Source organism: Sabethes cyaneus, chromosome 1 (genome assembly GCF_943734655.1).
Source record: "Sabethes cyaneus chromosome 1, idSabCyanKW18_F2, whole genome shotgun sequence".
NCBI lineage: Eukaryota > Metazoa > Arthropoda > Insecta > Diptera > Culicidae > Sabethes > Sabethes cyaneus.
Genome location: NC_071353.1, coordinates 35,477,223 through 35,492,466, shown reverse-complemented (window position 1 = coordinate 35,492,466; position 15,244 = coordinate 35,477,223). Strand labels below are relative to the sequence as shown.

The 15,244-nt window shown below is 40.7% G+C and overlaps 1 protein-coding gene across 2 annotated transcripts in view; it reads right to left on the bottom strand.

Moving 5' to 3' along the window:
• Positions 1-1,106: 1,106 nt before the first annotated feature.
• Positions 1,107-15,244, bottom strand: part of LOC128732684 (GIGYF family protein Gyf) — a 42,713-nt gene continuing 28,575 nt past the window's right edge. The window contains exons 2-9 of one of the 2 annotated variants that reach the window (XM_053825986.1): positions 11,121-11,936; positions 10,905-11,060; positions 8,454-10,614; positions 7,771-8,345; positions 6,120-7,710; positions 5,978-6,052; positions 4,307-4,461; positions 1,107-4,244 (exon numbers count right to left, since the gene is read on the bottom strand). In XM_053825986.1, coding sequence (XP_053681961.1) covers positions 4,119-4,244; positions 4,307-4,461; positions 5,978-6,052; positions 6,120-7,710; positions 7,771-8,345; positions 8,454-10,614; positions 10,905-11,060; positions 11,121-11,594 — 5,313 coding nt within the window. In that variant the 5' untranslated portion in view covers positions 11,595-11,936 and the 3' untranslated portion in view covers positions 1,107-4,118. Of the gene's footprint in view, positions 4,245-4,306; positions 4,462-5,977; positions 6,053-6,119; positions 8,346-8,453; positions 10,615-10,904; positions 11,061-11,120; positions 11,937-15,244 lie in introns of both variants that reach the window. The other variant, XM_053825984.1, reaches the window with a different exon arrangement.

Below are 15,244 nucleotides of genomic sequence, written 5' to 3'. Positions count from 1 at the left end.
GTTTGATACCAAAGGTTGCTTCATGTCCTGAGATTTCGGCACCTTAACCTAATATAGGCAACGCTAATAGTGAATTGTTTTTCACAGCAGATATATCCAACTTAAACGTCGCGCCCTGTTGTGCCCATCCCATGGTGGCACATATTCGGGCACATGCCTTTTGTGTATTATCAGAACGACAGAGGTTCGAGGACTAGAATTGCTTGACGGCGTTTAGTGTTATCCAGTTAAGGGTATGCCGTATCGCTAATTTTCACGAAAACGTGACTTAGGACTCAACAGCAGTCATGCAATTTTTCGCATGGTTTTGATTTATTCCGTTGCGATTGTAACAAATTGATCCGCTATCACTTATGGGCTGTTGGAGTGAATGGCCATTATAAATGCATTCGTTTTCCAAGTACTGTGATGAACTCGAGCAAAATTGCTTCGAACATAAAATGTTCTAAAATACCAATGTGCTACATGTTACTCTTCCTCAAAAAAAACTCAGAAGAATCTTGAAAATGTCGATTTGATTCGGGGCAGCCAACCTGGCTTCCAATGTTTTTGAAGAACTACGTCGTTTCTCGTTTCGCATGCATTGCTAATACTGTTGTTTTAAATCTCACCTTCCAAAACAGAACGTTTTCAGTGACATTTGAAATGAAATCCATAGTCAATTCACAAGTCCAAATGTTATAATTCATATACCAACCATATACCATATCGTGGTTTGTTCATATGTTGTAGCATTAGTAAAATAAGTATTCGACAAATTGGTTCACACAGCTTTGTCCAGGGTAGTTACGTCCATTATTTTTAAAGAGTGCGTGAAACAGCCATACCGCCTTTTAGAGTATGCTTCCTCTATTTGGGCTCATTCTCCCGTAATGCAAACCTTTGCAAACTTTTTTGCGAACCATCTTTATGCCAGGTTTCACGGAATGATCCTGTAAATATTTGCAGTTGTCCAGATCGTTGACAATTTGTTTGAAAGCTACTTCTCTTGGTTAACGCTAAATTTGACAAAAATTTGGTCGACGGCACAGGCATAGGGTGTATCTTCATTTTCCGTATCAAAACTCAAAGTTTCATCAAAAGCAAGTTTTTTTTCAAGGATATATAACTTCTAATTTTTATTCCTTCTTTATATACGAAATTGTGTAAATTATCATCAATTTTCTTTTCCTCTTTATCTGCTTCTAATTACATTGCCTCTCTGTCTTCACGAAGAAAAGCCCTTTCTAACGTGCGCTTCTAGTCGCGCTCGTTTGCTTTTGTTAGCCCAGACGATAAATCTGGGATAAGTCCATTGTTCAATAGAAAGAAATAATGGTTGGTGTATAATAAGGGTAATAGTAAACAAATATAGTAAAACGATTAATCAGCATCATCATCATCATCATCATCATCATCATAATCATCGTCATCGTCGTTATCATCATCAAAACTTGTTTTATATGAAGAGTTGTTTATTCGTTTTTTTTTTATTTTATTGTGTTATGTTATAATAGCTTAGCTCATCAATGTTCTGTTCAATCGGTATTAAACAATGTCTCAACTGCCCTGAACCCTAGCCTATAACTGAAATGAAAAAATCAATAGTTCAATAGTTATCAGTAGTATCAACGTCGTTTCCTATGTTGCTTAACCGTTTTGTGATTGAGTTTCCGGTGTTCTTAGTTCACACGCTTGCGGCAATGTGATGGAAGCTCTCTGTTCCGCTTAGTAGTTTAGTACTTCTTTTGGTTTCACTGGCTTTGCTAATTTCTCCCTTTTCAACATCATGCCCATTCCGGATTGGCCCATCCTGACTTGTTTTCAACGAAGGTGAAATCGCAAAACCCTTCATAACGTATTGTGACTGGTCACACCTTTATAAGGCTGCTCAATTCTTATTCAAAAAATGGCTAGTTGTTGTTTGCTTCCAGCGCTCGTGCACACGATCGTTCCGTTCCCTTTTCCTTTCTTTTTTTTTGTTATCCTAATAATAGCTAAAGATGTAATAATAGTTGCAATAACAGTTGTCGATTTTTTATTGTTGTTTTTCCTTCAACTTAAAACTGGGTCTATAATGATCCTATCGCCTTTTTTCATTCCGGTTTCTACTTTGACGGCACGTTGACGATTCAAAAAACACACATTTAGAACGTTTGTTTGCTCTTGTTTCAATTTTTGAAACACTATCTGCTTTGGGAGGCGTGTTTTCAACGTATGCTATTTTATATTTGTATCTCGTTTTTATAATTCTACTTTTGTCTATTCATTGCTGTGGGTTGGTTAGGTATTTTTTGTTTGATATCTCTCTGTCTATGAAATTGGATAAAAAAAATTAAATTCGATGAAGTAATTTATTGTTAAAGCAAAATAACTAAAGTAATATATGGGTAATAATTTATCAGACTTTCTAACCTGACACAGCTTGGGCCAGTGGTTGGTTCTGTTGTAAAGACTGTGCCAATATTGCAATAGGAAGAAGTTAACTAAAAATTGAAGGCTGTAGATATTTGTTTATAAGCAGCGCGCTGGTTTATGAATCAACTAAAAAGCACATATTGCCGTTTTTCAAACATTACAGGAAAAAAACAATGAAAATACTAAAAATACTATTGTCAGAGCAAGTTTTATACACGAATCACATGCTACGCAGAGGGATGCAAAATATGGTCCCGTCCATTTTATTGTCACATTGATAGAAATCACATTATTAGAAAAAGAAAATCGAATATCAATTTTTCGTATACTGAAATGGAAACTAATAAAACTGTTGTTGTGATTTCATTTTTCTTTAAGTACAAATTCGTAAACATCTAAATGATTATTTAAAAAATCCCTCCATTTTATATTCACCAAATACGGTTTGCTGTATTTCTGTGCTATTCGTACTAGTATCTTGGCACCCTCGAAATGTTTTGGCATCATTTAATAAAACTGTACCAATGGCTGTAACAGCATAATTTGCCTCCTCTGCGTTATGAGCTGTATCTAGCTTTAATGCAGTGCTGAGACCACTCTACGATCATTAAACAAATTGCTTTGGATTTGTTCTAAATGTTTTTCTTTCACTGAAACAAGTTACTAGAAAAATACAAGAGATTAACACGACTGATTTAATTTCATTATTCTAAACAAAATAGTTTTAAATTTTGTTTGTCTTTTGATAAGTTAATTTACAATTGACACTGACACTGGTTCTAACAGTTGTGAGTTATTCAATATTCATAACAGTTTGTCTGAGTATGCAATCGTTTCATCAAATATTTTGTTAGAACTAAATTTCAAATGTTTTTGCTACGTTGACTGTCTTTCAAATCATAATTTTTCTAGTTTCATCTGATGTGTAAATAGAGAAAACATAGGCGTAGGGCCTATTACAGCAGCGGAGAATAACCGTCTAACAGAGAACCGCTTTTTATTATCATTTTGCAGATATGGTAAATCTATACCGAACTAAACACAAATACACTTTAAAACCATATATCATATTGGTGATCTGTTTAATAATATTCAATGTACAATAATCGTACAGTCTAGCATACGCATGTGATACTTTGATAAGATTTCTTTTTTCAGCAACCACAGCCCAGAAACCAGCTCAAAATTAAATCGACAACCATTTTCAGACCATATAAAGGCAAAATTTTAGTTCTGTTAATGTAAGGCAAACACTATCTGTTAGAACTGATAGCAGCGACAGAATAGAGAACTTTGTCCGAAATAGGATAAGGATGAAAAAATAACTAAAACTGGACGCACAAAACACAAAACCGACCATCAAGCGAAACTTTTAATGGACATTATGAAAAAGAAAAACTAATTTAAAATCCTTGCACGTAGAAACCAGTTCATTACCGTTTAACCTTCAATGATTTTACGTTTTTTGTATCTTATTTCTAAGCTAGGCGATTGTTTTTATATGCGAGTAAATGGGCCTATCATTATGACTTTGTATATTTACGCGATGCCAAGAGCTTGAATGTTATGTTTTAAGAGTAACCGAGATATTTTTGCTATTACTACAAACTGAACAAAAGCAACACAAAGCCACCCTTTTCTGGTGGCGTTTATCGTAAATGTGTGTTTTTCTCATCTCCTGTTGTGGTACTACGATGTGAAGGATGGGAATTGATTACACCTTAGGCGTTATCGCCATAGTCACGATCACCCACGTTCAAGCGGTCGGGAGCTGCAGTTACCGAGAAACCCAAAATTCGGTTATCAAGCTTGGTCATTTTGTTTTTCTTCACCTTCTTGCCCTTGCCCTGCGGGAGTAACGGTTGTGTTAGATTATGTTGATCTGTTTAAAGTTCTTTTTGCGGCTTACTTTGATTTCCTGAAAATCATTAGAAGAAGGATTGATGGCCGGAGCCGGTTTGCACATATCGTCAATGTGTGCGTTCTTTTGGCGCATCAGGTTTTTGTATTTGGAGCGTCTTTCCAGAAACTGCCTAGCAAATTCGGAGCATTCTTTGGTTTCACCTGTAATAGAACCAGAGAATAGAACCTTATAAATAGATGCGTTTAGATTTACTCAATAAAGCCTCCAAGTAAAGAATTTGAAACAACTGCTGAATAAAGCAAACCTATTAAAACAATATTGCCCAATTAATTTTTTCTACGAAATCTTTTTCCACAAAACCATAAACATTTATGTCGTAAAGTGCTACGTCTGAAACTTTGTATCTGTATAAAAAGGGATTTCTGTCTGTCTGTCTGTTGGTATGTTCCTTATAGAATCGAAAACTACTGAACCGATCGGCGTGAAAATTTGCTTGTAGAGGTTTTTGGGGCCAGGGAAGGTTAGATGGTTAGATGCTTATGATGGTTAGAGACCCCTCCCCTCACTAAGAGGGGGGCTCCCATACAAATGAAACACAAATTTCTGCATAACTCGGGAACTAATCAAGCAAATGGAACAAAATTTAGCATGTGGATGTTTTTGGAGGAAAGAAATTTTTCTATGATGAATAAGGACACCTCTCCTTTTTAGGAAGGGGAGGCTTCCATACAAATGAAATACAAATTCTCTCATAACTCTAGAACTAGTCAAGCAAATGGAACCAAATTTGGCATTTGGGGGGTTTTAGCGGCAGGGATTTTTATGATGGTTTAAGACCCCTCACCCCTGCGGTAAGGGGACAAGGACTCTCAATCAAATAAAACAGAAATTTTTGCTTAACTCAAAAACTAATCGAACTCGAGAAATTTTAGACTCTTCCATAAAACATTAGTCAATAACAAGACCACCAAAAACTATCAATAGCAACACTAGATGATTCAGGGCGAGTCGGCCGCAGCCCGGGAGTGTTGTCGGCGACTTGCCGTCAGAAGTGCAGGCCACTGCGAGGTGGTAGCCAGCCCACAGATTTCACCTCTGTCTAGGTTTATTTATTTTTCTAGGTCTACTGACCTCTATTACTATCTTTCAATTGGGTCCGAACGAGCAACAGCGAGTGGTATTCCGCGAAACTTTATATTCCGCGTTATGGTCAACCGAGAAGTGGTGTTCCGCAAAATGGTATTCGGCGAAATGTTATATAATCATGGCGCATATTTTAATGCTATCCGCTTTATTTTATCAGGCTAAGCAATGGGGGGAGTTGTTTTCTACTTTACTGTGAGGAAATTTGTATATTAAACCACCCATAAACTCCTCAGAAACTTGCAAACTCGAGATTGTGACGAAGGTCATCCGAGACTCACGATTTATGTACAGCACAGTTTAATTTGTGGCAATACGAAGTTTGTCGGGTCAGCTAGTGTTTTAATAAAAAGATGACAAAAGCTATAGTGACGTTGAGAAGATATCTAATAGGTATTTTACGTGTAGAGTAAGACGACTCGTTTATGGTATTCGGCGATTCATAGCAAAATTTGAACTTTCTCGAGAGCGCACTATTGTGTGCGATTGACTCTCCTGGTAGTTCTGCATGATCGAGGCGGATAGCGGTTTAGCAGTTTTCGACGACCGACTTCAATTGAATACCATACTTACCAAGATACAGTCGAATGTAATCCTTAACTTCGAACGGTGATTCAATATCTTGAAGAAAGCCAACAAAAATTGGAACTGTAACAAGAAACAAAACGGTCAACACTTCAAGTACGACGCGAATGCTTATACAATGTCAACTTACTATCAACGTTACTGTTCAGCGAAGTCAGTGCCCGGGTACACCAGCTTGTAAACTCGCTAGTCTGATCCGGCACCGAAGCACGTTCCTTCCGTTCACCGCCGGCATTGGACGGCCCGGGCGCATTTTTGCCGGTGTTGGGTCCTTTGTGGGCAATAGGATTTTTGCCTTGTTGTTGTTGTTGTTGTTGATTCTTTTGCTGTTGCTGCTTCGCAGCTGCAACTGCATTCGAAGAAGAAACGGTCGAGATACTGCCCATTGTTTTGCTCTTGCTCAGCATTTGCTTCTGATTCTGGGCCTGCTGTTGATGCTGAGCAGACTGTTGCTGATTTTGCTTGTGACGGCCATTCTTGGCTGAAGGATTCGGTTCCTCCCAGAAACCACTGGAGCTCATCAGGTTTTCATCTCCAGAATGACCCCAAAGCTTGGTGGTGTTCCAGGTAAGAACGTTACCGTGACTCTGCCAGACAGCCGTTCCGAGCAAATCATCTTTCTTCGACTGTTTCGAAGAGGAAGCTGCAATTGCAGCTGCAGTAATGGCGGCAGCATTCTTTTCGCGAGTACGTTCAGCAGCTGCGGCTTCTTCAGCTTGAATCTCAGCAAGAGATTTGATGTTTTGCGGCAAAATATTCTGAGCGTTCCACTTAAGTTTGCTGTCAAGCTGGGATTGAAGTTCCATCATCTCCTGCTGTTGCTGCTGCTCTCGCAGCGATTGCTCCTGGCGGGCTAAGGCAGCACGTCGTTCTCGTTCTGCCTTTTGAATTTCAGCCAGGCTAGGTCCACTGTTGACAGTTTCGACAGCCGTCGCAGACCATGGTGCGATTTTGGTGACCGGCCTAGGCGGTTGTTGTTGCTGCTCTTGAATTTTGATTGCCTCTCGACGTTGAATCTCCAACAGTTTTGCCTTCTTCTGAGTTTCCAGCTCTTCTTGTTTCTTTTTTTCTTCCAGCTGCTTGCGCTTGAGTTCTTCCTGTTGTTGCTTTTTTAGCTCCTTCTGGCGCTTTTTTTCTTCCATCTCTTTCTTGAGATTGATGAATTCTCCCTGCTCGTCGTCTAGATGATGTTGCTTATGGAGCTGCTGCTGATTGGGATGCTGCTTTTTATTTCCCTTCTGCGAGGAATTTTTATTTACATTTGGCTGTTCTTCGCTATCGACATTGTTCGCAGTTTTATGGTTCATCAGTTTGACATTTTGTTTGTCAGGTTTTGCATTTTGCTGAAAGTGTGGAGCTGGTTGCTGCTGAATCGGCTGTTGCTGCTGTTGAGCCTGATGTTGCTGCTGCACTTGAATGTTGTAATGTTCATGCTCCTTTTTATCATCCGGCTTGACCGGTTTGGAGACATATTGTTGCTGCTGAGAAACAATGTTATCAATTATTTGTTTCTGTTGATTACGTTCGAATTGTTGACTTTGATGATGATTCACTTGTTGTTGAGGCGGCAAATGTAGCGGCTGCTGTTGCTGTTGTTGTTGCTGTTGCTGCTGTTGTTGTTGTTGTTGCTGCTGCTGCTGCTGCAATTGCTGCTGGTGATGATGATGGCTGGTTTGTTGCTGTAATTGTTGATGCTGAAGTTGTTGTTGTTGCTGCTGTTGCTGCAAATGCTGTTGCTGTTGAGACTCAGACGCTAACTTTTCTTGATTTTGTTTATCTACCTGTTGATGGTGCTTGAACAGCGATACAACCGATGGTGCTTGTGGCTCATTTGCCACACTACCTGCGTTGACAAGTGGATGGCTGCTACTCATGTGTGGTTGCGGCTGAGATTGAGGTTGCGGAGGTATTAGCGAGCCAAACGAGGAGGTACTCGTTGGTGGTAGATCGCCCCATCCGCTACTCAATGGACGCAAGCTTGACTGCTGTTGCGGGGCCATCGATTGTGTTTGTAACCATGGAGATATCAGTTCTACTGGTGCCTTTGCTGGTGGAACAGGTGCGGGTTGTTGCTGTTTATGCATTGACAGTTGCATTAGAAGTGACTGAATAGGATCATTTTCTATACTCTGCTTAGGTGCTGGTGGTTGTTGGGGTTGCTGTTGCTGCTGCTGCTGCTGTTGTTGTTGTTGTTGTTGGTGTTGCTGCTGCGTCAAGTTTCCGATTAAGTTATGTTTCAACAACATATTTGCTCCAAGCGGGAGGTTTTGTACTGGAGGTTGATGATTGAAGTTGATGTTGTGAATCAGCTGTCCTAAGTGATCATGCCCAGCAGAAGAATCTACGCTTAGATTACCTGAAATTAGGTGACAATTTTTATTAATAATGTTCTCTAGGAAGTGTTATCAGGGCCGGTCATAATCGTTTTCTACAAAATAATAAAATTCTGAAACAACGATCTTACCTAGCATTGGCCGTCCGGATTGTGGCTGCCCAAAATCAGGTAGTTGTATCTTCTGAAACGCGCTGCTTAGGCTGTTGGCTTTCTGCAGTTGATCTAGCACCGGATGGGGCGGCCCAGGTTGGGGTTGCTGCTGCTGTTGTTGTGCTTGGGCTTGCTGCTGTTGTTGTTGCTGAGCCTGCTTAAGATTGACTAGCGATTCTTGTGGCGGCACACCACCGAAAATACTTGCTGGATTGGGGGGATTTGTTGAGCTGGCCGGCGCTGGGAGCGAGGGTGATATTAACATACTATCGTTCAACTGTAATTGGGCCATATGTTGAGCGATAATGGCATTCTGTTGCTCTTGTGACAGCAGTGGCCAACCGTCGGTGGAAGCTAATTTTTGCATTACGATGCCTTGTTGACGCAGCAAATGCAGCTTCTTGGTAAACTGAAACTGAGCTGAGAGGTCTGAGTCGTGGGGCTGAGTTGGCTGATGAAGGTGTTGAAGCGTAGAGGCAGATTTCTGTTGTTGGAATGAGCTGGTTGGGGCAGGAGAAGGCTGCGGCGGCTGCTGCTGTTTCGAGTTAACACTATTGCTTTTGATCGGTGGTATGTTCATCGAGTTCAAAAATGGAATGGCACCTCCACAGAGAGCTACGAGCGTCCCTAATGTCGTGTAAACCTCATCATATGCACGACGAACCGAGAGTGAATCATCAAAATATCCTGCCCTATACCACTCAGTCATTTCCGAAGCAGGAAACGGTCCCTGAACTTTACCCTGTGGATCCCTATAATACCACATATCACTACCAGGATGTACTGGAGGTATTTGCGGACCCAGACCATGCAAGATTGAACGATTAACATCTGTTAATAACATGTTCCGGTTACCGCTATTTGCACTACTTCCTCCAAACAGCTGCTGCATTGCAACTGGATCTTTAGGAAGTAATAGATTAATTGGAATTTGGGTACCCAAAACAGGAGATTTGTCTATTGAACGTGGTACTGGAGCCGGATCGGTATCGCTGCCACCCGTGTATTCGTCATCCATAATTAGCTGTGCAACCATATCATCAGCTACTTCTTGCATGCGATCCACACTTGAACTAGAAGCAGACTTTTTCGGTTCGTCACGACGCTGTATCTCCGCGCTGCTATTATGGCTTTCACTGACTTTACCGCTGTTAGCAGAACTGTTCGGATTCGTTCTTTGCATATCACTTTCGACAGCCGTTTCATGACTAACTTTTGGAATTTCAACTGGAACTGGAGGAAGATGGGAATTGACGGACTCTCTGGATGATGATAGTCCCTTTACGCTAATCGCATCCTCTTTCGATCGACTGACTTCAGCGTCAATTCTCTGCTCAGCCAGTGTTTCATCCTCTGGTTTGACATCTTTGTGAGGTTCATCATCCGGTTCGTCATTCTCCGGAACGTGATTGGGTAGGTCTTCTTTAGTCGCACTACCTTCTTTCGAAGAGACACTCTTTCTCGAACTGGTATCCGAACTTCCTTTTCTATCAACATGATTCTCCTCCTTACTAATATCATCTTCTAATCTACCGTCGATGTCATTATCAGAATCATGAAAAGCACCACTGGCATCGAAGCTCCCTCCGTAATCCGAAGGGTTCTCTGTTGCCCATTCGGGAAGCTGATCTTCAGTATCCCAGTGTCGTCTCGATGTATTGATCGACCCGCTAGTGGTGCTACCCGCGCTCGTGTTTAAATCGCCTGTTCCAGATCCACTAAGTGCTGACAGTCGTGGTTTGTACGTTCCCGAGTTCGGGATCACCCGCTCACTAGTGGCAGGTGAATGCGAACTATTCAACCCACCAGAACGGTTTATTCCAGAAACGTCAGATGTACCACTATCCTCTTCGCGCCAGCTAGTCGATCGTGTCCATTTATCACGCAAACTTGATCCAGATGACAAACTATTAGCTGTATTGATGCTACTACTGCGCCAATCCGTAGTACTCGGTTCATCATCTGGACGAGATCTGCGCCAGTTTTCGATGTTAGCCGGCCTAGGTCGAGTACCAAATTCTTTTCGAGGCGACGACGTAGAACTATTCCAGTCTGTTTCATTGCCTGCTATGCCGCTGCCACCGCCCCCACCACCGAGAGTTCCACTGGTGCCGTTACGTTCCAGCCATGGTCTTTCACCCTATTTAGAAACATACCATTAGTATATGCTATTAGGTATAGCTGAAGGGAATCTAGTTGTAACTCCACTAAAATATCGTTGGATTCCAATTAAAATAAGCGTTTTATTGTGGAAATAACCAAATTAGCATAAACTTTAAAGCTTATAAAGAGAAGAAATAATACGTCGTAGTGTTCTAATCTAAAATCTAATTTAAACATTGGAAAGTTTTGCTTTTCCCTTGTATTTAGTTCCGCCAATGTTTGCGGAGGACACTGAGCTCTCGGTGATTTTACAAAAGTACTACTCACCCTTCCCACGCTTCTGGACTCGTCGTCGTAGAAAGAGGTTGACCGTTGGTAACCGAGGTAGAGGCCTCTACCCCGACCTCTTCCCCGGTCCACTGAACCACCACGAGCCCCGCGTCCTGGCACTCCTAAAGAAATGCTTCTGGACTGCCATACTCGCTGCAAAGACAAGTTAAACTAAATTTTAAAAAATCAAGCTCAATGGTAGAATATTCATACCCGTGTGTCCGGTTCTGGAACAACATCGTCATCGGTGCAAGGAGTCAACGCCAGTGGACATTGTACCTTCTCAACATATAAATTTTTGAAGTTTACCAATATCTCTGGAGTTTTAACCGCTTTCACATCAAACAATGCTAACATTTCTTCTCTCCCATAGCGGAACTCGGCCAACGGGTAACGAGTTGTCGTAGTTGCGGCGGTGGCAGCGACGGTCGCCGCAGCAACAGCAGCAACAGCAACAGTGGTAGCATTAACAGTTGACAAATTGGTTGATCCGCCACCACCACCAGCAGAGATCGAGCTGCTGCTATTGTTGTTATTATTACTGCTGCTCTGATTATTGCTAGTGCCAGTGTTACTATTATTGTTGTTATTACTGTGGGGAGGTCCACCAATGCTGCTTACAGCGTTACTATCGAAGGTAGCAACTTTGCGCAACCAAGCGGGTCCGAAATTGATGGCATCACCCATTTTACAGATTTTTATTTGTATGTTTTGCCCAAAAGCACCGCAAATATCAACGAATGGTGGTTGAAAACTTTTTCTGATTTCTGCTTAGTTAGCCTGAATAAACGATACGGAGTTACGACTCCTCGCTCTGCAATTACAACCACTGTCCACTTCTTCCAATACTATGCGTCACAGTTCGAACACGTTTCTTCCTATTTAATTAAATTTTTATTTTTTCGATTTTCAAACTCTGCCCACACTAAGAAGCTGGCGCTATCTCAGCTCACAAGCCAAGCGAACCCGAAACACTTCCCGGACCCGTTCCAGGACACGAAAGAACCCCAACTGCCGTGATTAGGGAATCTGGAAGTAAACAGGAGAAGCAAGTTTTTGTGAGAACTTTTCAATTACGTATTAAATCATTGAAACTATAAGCAAAATGCCTCCAAGTTGTGTGTATTAATCTAAAGCGGTATAACTAATGACAATAAGTACGTATCAAATTGAAACAAAAGAATTCTTAGAACAATATGGGTTCCATCACGATTGTCACATATGCCACAAAAAAGACTGATATGAATATCGTAAGTTTTAAAATAAACTTAATTTTGGTACGTTTCAGACTTAAACGAGTTAATAGGGTATGGATAAGGCTACTTCGAGAGATAACCCACGTTGGTGGAGTGGTGTTAATTCGAAATTGAAGTACCAACCCACCAGGAATACACTACGTTTCAGTCAAAATATTTGAAACTGGCTCAACCTTATACATCATGCGCTCTATTACTCTCAAAAGCTTAAAAAGACGACAACAACAAAAATTATGGTCACATATATGTTACATTTCACGCAGGTGGCAATGCAATACAGTTCTTACAAAGCGTCGCAGCACAAATTTATTTGGAATTCATTAAATTTAGGAATTTTTTTTGTCATTTTAAAATAAAGTGCCATTTTTACGAGAAATATTAATAAATAATAAGCCTGCAAATCGGATCCAAAGTCTGTCTGTTATTCATTTCTCTGTCAGACCAATCCCTGAGTACGGTAGTACCGAGTACAATAGAAAATAAATTAGTTTATCTCGACCAATCAGCATCTTTGGCTCGAGCAGCACGTTCCTCACATCATGTGGAAGATTTGTGCCTCAACCAAAGCAAAAGGTGCTACATTCCGTTTTCGCAACTTCTTCTGTTTTTATTCAGCAGCCTCCGAAGTCAGCTCTTATTACAGTACAGGACAATTGCGGGTCTAGTGCTACGATAAATGCCTTTTTTGGCGTGCCTTAAGGCTAACTGACTTCTCTCAAGCTCTATTAATTTCGACCTAAGCTTCAACCAACTGGAAAATCACAGTCAAAACTATATAGGTATATTCTTTACTGTATGATAAACATTTGTATACAACTCTCAGGCCTCGAAAAATTTCTATTTTGTGATAGATATTATCACAAGCAATGAAAACGATCGCAAAATAAATGAAACTAAATATGAGCCCCTGATAGTTCGGGGAAACATTGTTAAGCATCACACCATCGCTAAACTGAATTCAATATCAGAGCATACGTTGCAAACTGGTGGCGTGATACACTGGAATAATGATTAATTTAGGTCGTATTCATTCACAAGAATCGAATGTTGATTTATGTCATGCACAATGACAAAACGACCCAAGAAATAAACTACGTAGGCATCGAGGTGATGCGCGTGGATCGAACTGCAACAACAGTTACGATCATTAGACAAAATATTATTTAAATTGTAAATGTTAGTTGAATAATGCGCAAAGGGTTGAAGGAGTTTCCTAAAACCGAAAAACGTTAGAATTTGTAAACTTGGTTTGATCATCTTACAGACTATCCTTGGTCTTTACTTTACTTTACTGTTTAGAAACAAATCAATCCTTTGCACTCGAAAGACGCCTCTCAAACACCATCCTATTCTTTTCTTTGACTTCAACGGTATGCGAGGTAGCAAGTTTGTTTTTTGAGCATCGAAACCATTTTCACGATTAAATTTCACTATTAATTTTATTCCGACAAGTTCGCATTTCGCCTACGACATCGACGACGCCTGCAAGTCGGAAGTGTAGGCATCTGTCGAAATAAAATTAATAGTGCAATTTAATTGCAAAAATGGTTTCGACTTTTTTTCATTCAACTTTCGTATTCTACTAAGACGCTCAAAAAACAATCTTTTGCTACTTCTCATGTCGTTCGGGTAAAAAAAAAAAGGTATTGGGATGGCATCTTTCGAGTGCAGAGGATAGATTAATAGTGGACTTTAATTGGAAAATAGTTTCGGCATGAGTGATGAGTGAATTTACTGGTAGGATGATTGATCTATTTTGGACAGTTACGCGTACTTTATTTTGGACACTTTCATTTGATTTAGCCGTAAATGTCCAAAATCACCCTAGGTAATGCCAGTGTTGTCCCGAAAAGCAAAAGATGGATATGCATCAGAGGATGTTTGGTATGATAGTAATAAAGTTTATATTTCCATGATAAATACGATTGTACATTGTTTTTATGTAATGTGAACAAAACACTGCTGACGACGTAGTTTGAACAATAAACTGGGTAGTAGTTAGGGTAGCGTAGTTTGAGCAATAAATTGGGTGGCAAAAGACCTTCGGTCGACTCGATCATACAAAATTTGGTTGGAACATATTGAGCAGTTTTGATGTTATTGACATTTTTTTACAAAATAAATTGCTGTAACTTCGAAACCAAAAGAGCTAGAGACTTGAACCCTCTAAAAAAATTGTGCGTTTTTAATGGACCTCAAAGCTCTCTGAAGGCGAGACTTGTACGTTGGTTTTTTTTATATTTTTCGAGGTGTTCGGGTATAGAAATAAACTATCCCTCATTGGGAATGTAAGACACGGTATTTAACAGATAAAATGTATATTACTGACTAAAATGTCGCATGTAACACTCTAGGAGTTAAAAACGGAAGTCTTCCCACATCATCCTAGTGACAGGGAACTGCCACTGGAGAGCCCAGCGTCGAACGGAGTGCACATACAGGCAGGGGCACTCCAAGAGAATACAGTAGTCTCCAACATCTCCCCTCTAAATGAAGATGGTACGGGTCGAACCAATTCGGCGGCCTTCGATTCCTGGAAGATCGCCGAGGAACTCTATCCAACGAATCTGCCGACTCAAATTCGGTTGAAGCAGATGATGTTGATGTTGACGTTGATGGGGACTGGATAGATGACAACAGACCCAACCCTGGATTTTGCGACTGGTCAGGCCGCGGAGTAGGAGCTGCTTGTTGTGGTGTAGAAGTTTACAATGTTCCAGACGATTGTGAAGAGGCTGGCTCGGATGGTACTGTAGTTGAACCAGGAAGTGAAGCTATCGAGGTCAGACCCGGTTCTGGCAAGTGTCAGGCTTTAAGAAAAACATCCAAGGGTAGCTTCTGTTTGCAACTGCTGACTGGCCGGGTACTGAATCGGTCACGGTTCGGCCTCGTAACTGATTGATGTGTGAACGTAGCATTCGATTGTTTCTTAATCCATACATTATACATGACGTCTCCCAGGCGTTGACATACACTCAAAATAATCCGCACATAACTAAGGGAAAATTTCCATATGAAAATCCTTATGATAATTATGTGCCACATATAAACACAATCCGCCCAGAAGTACACATGAAAATT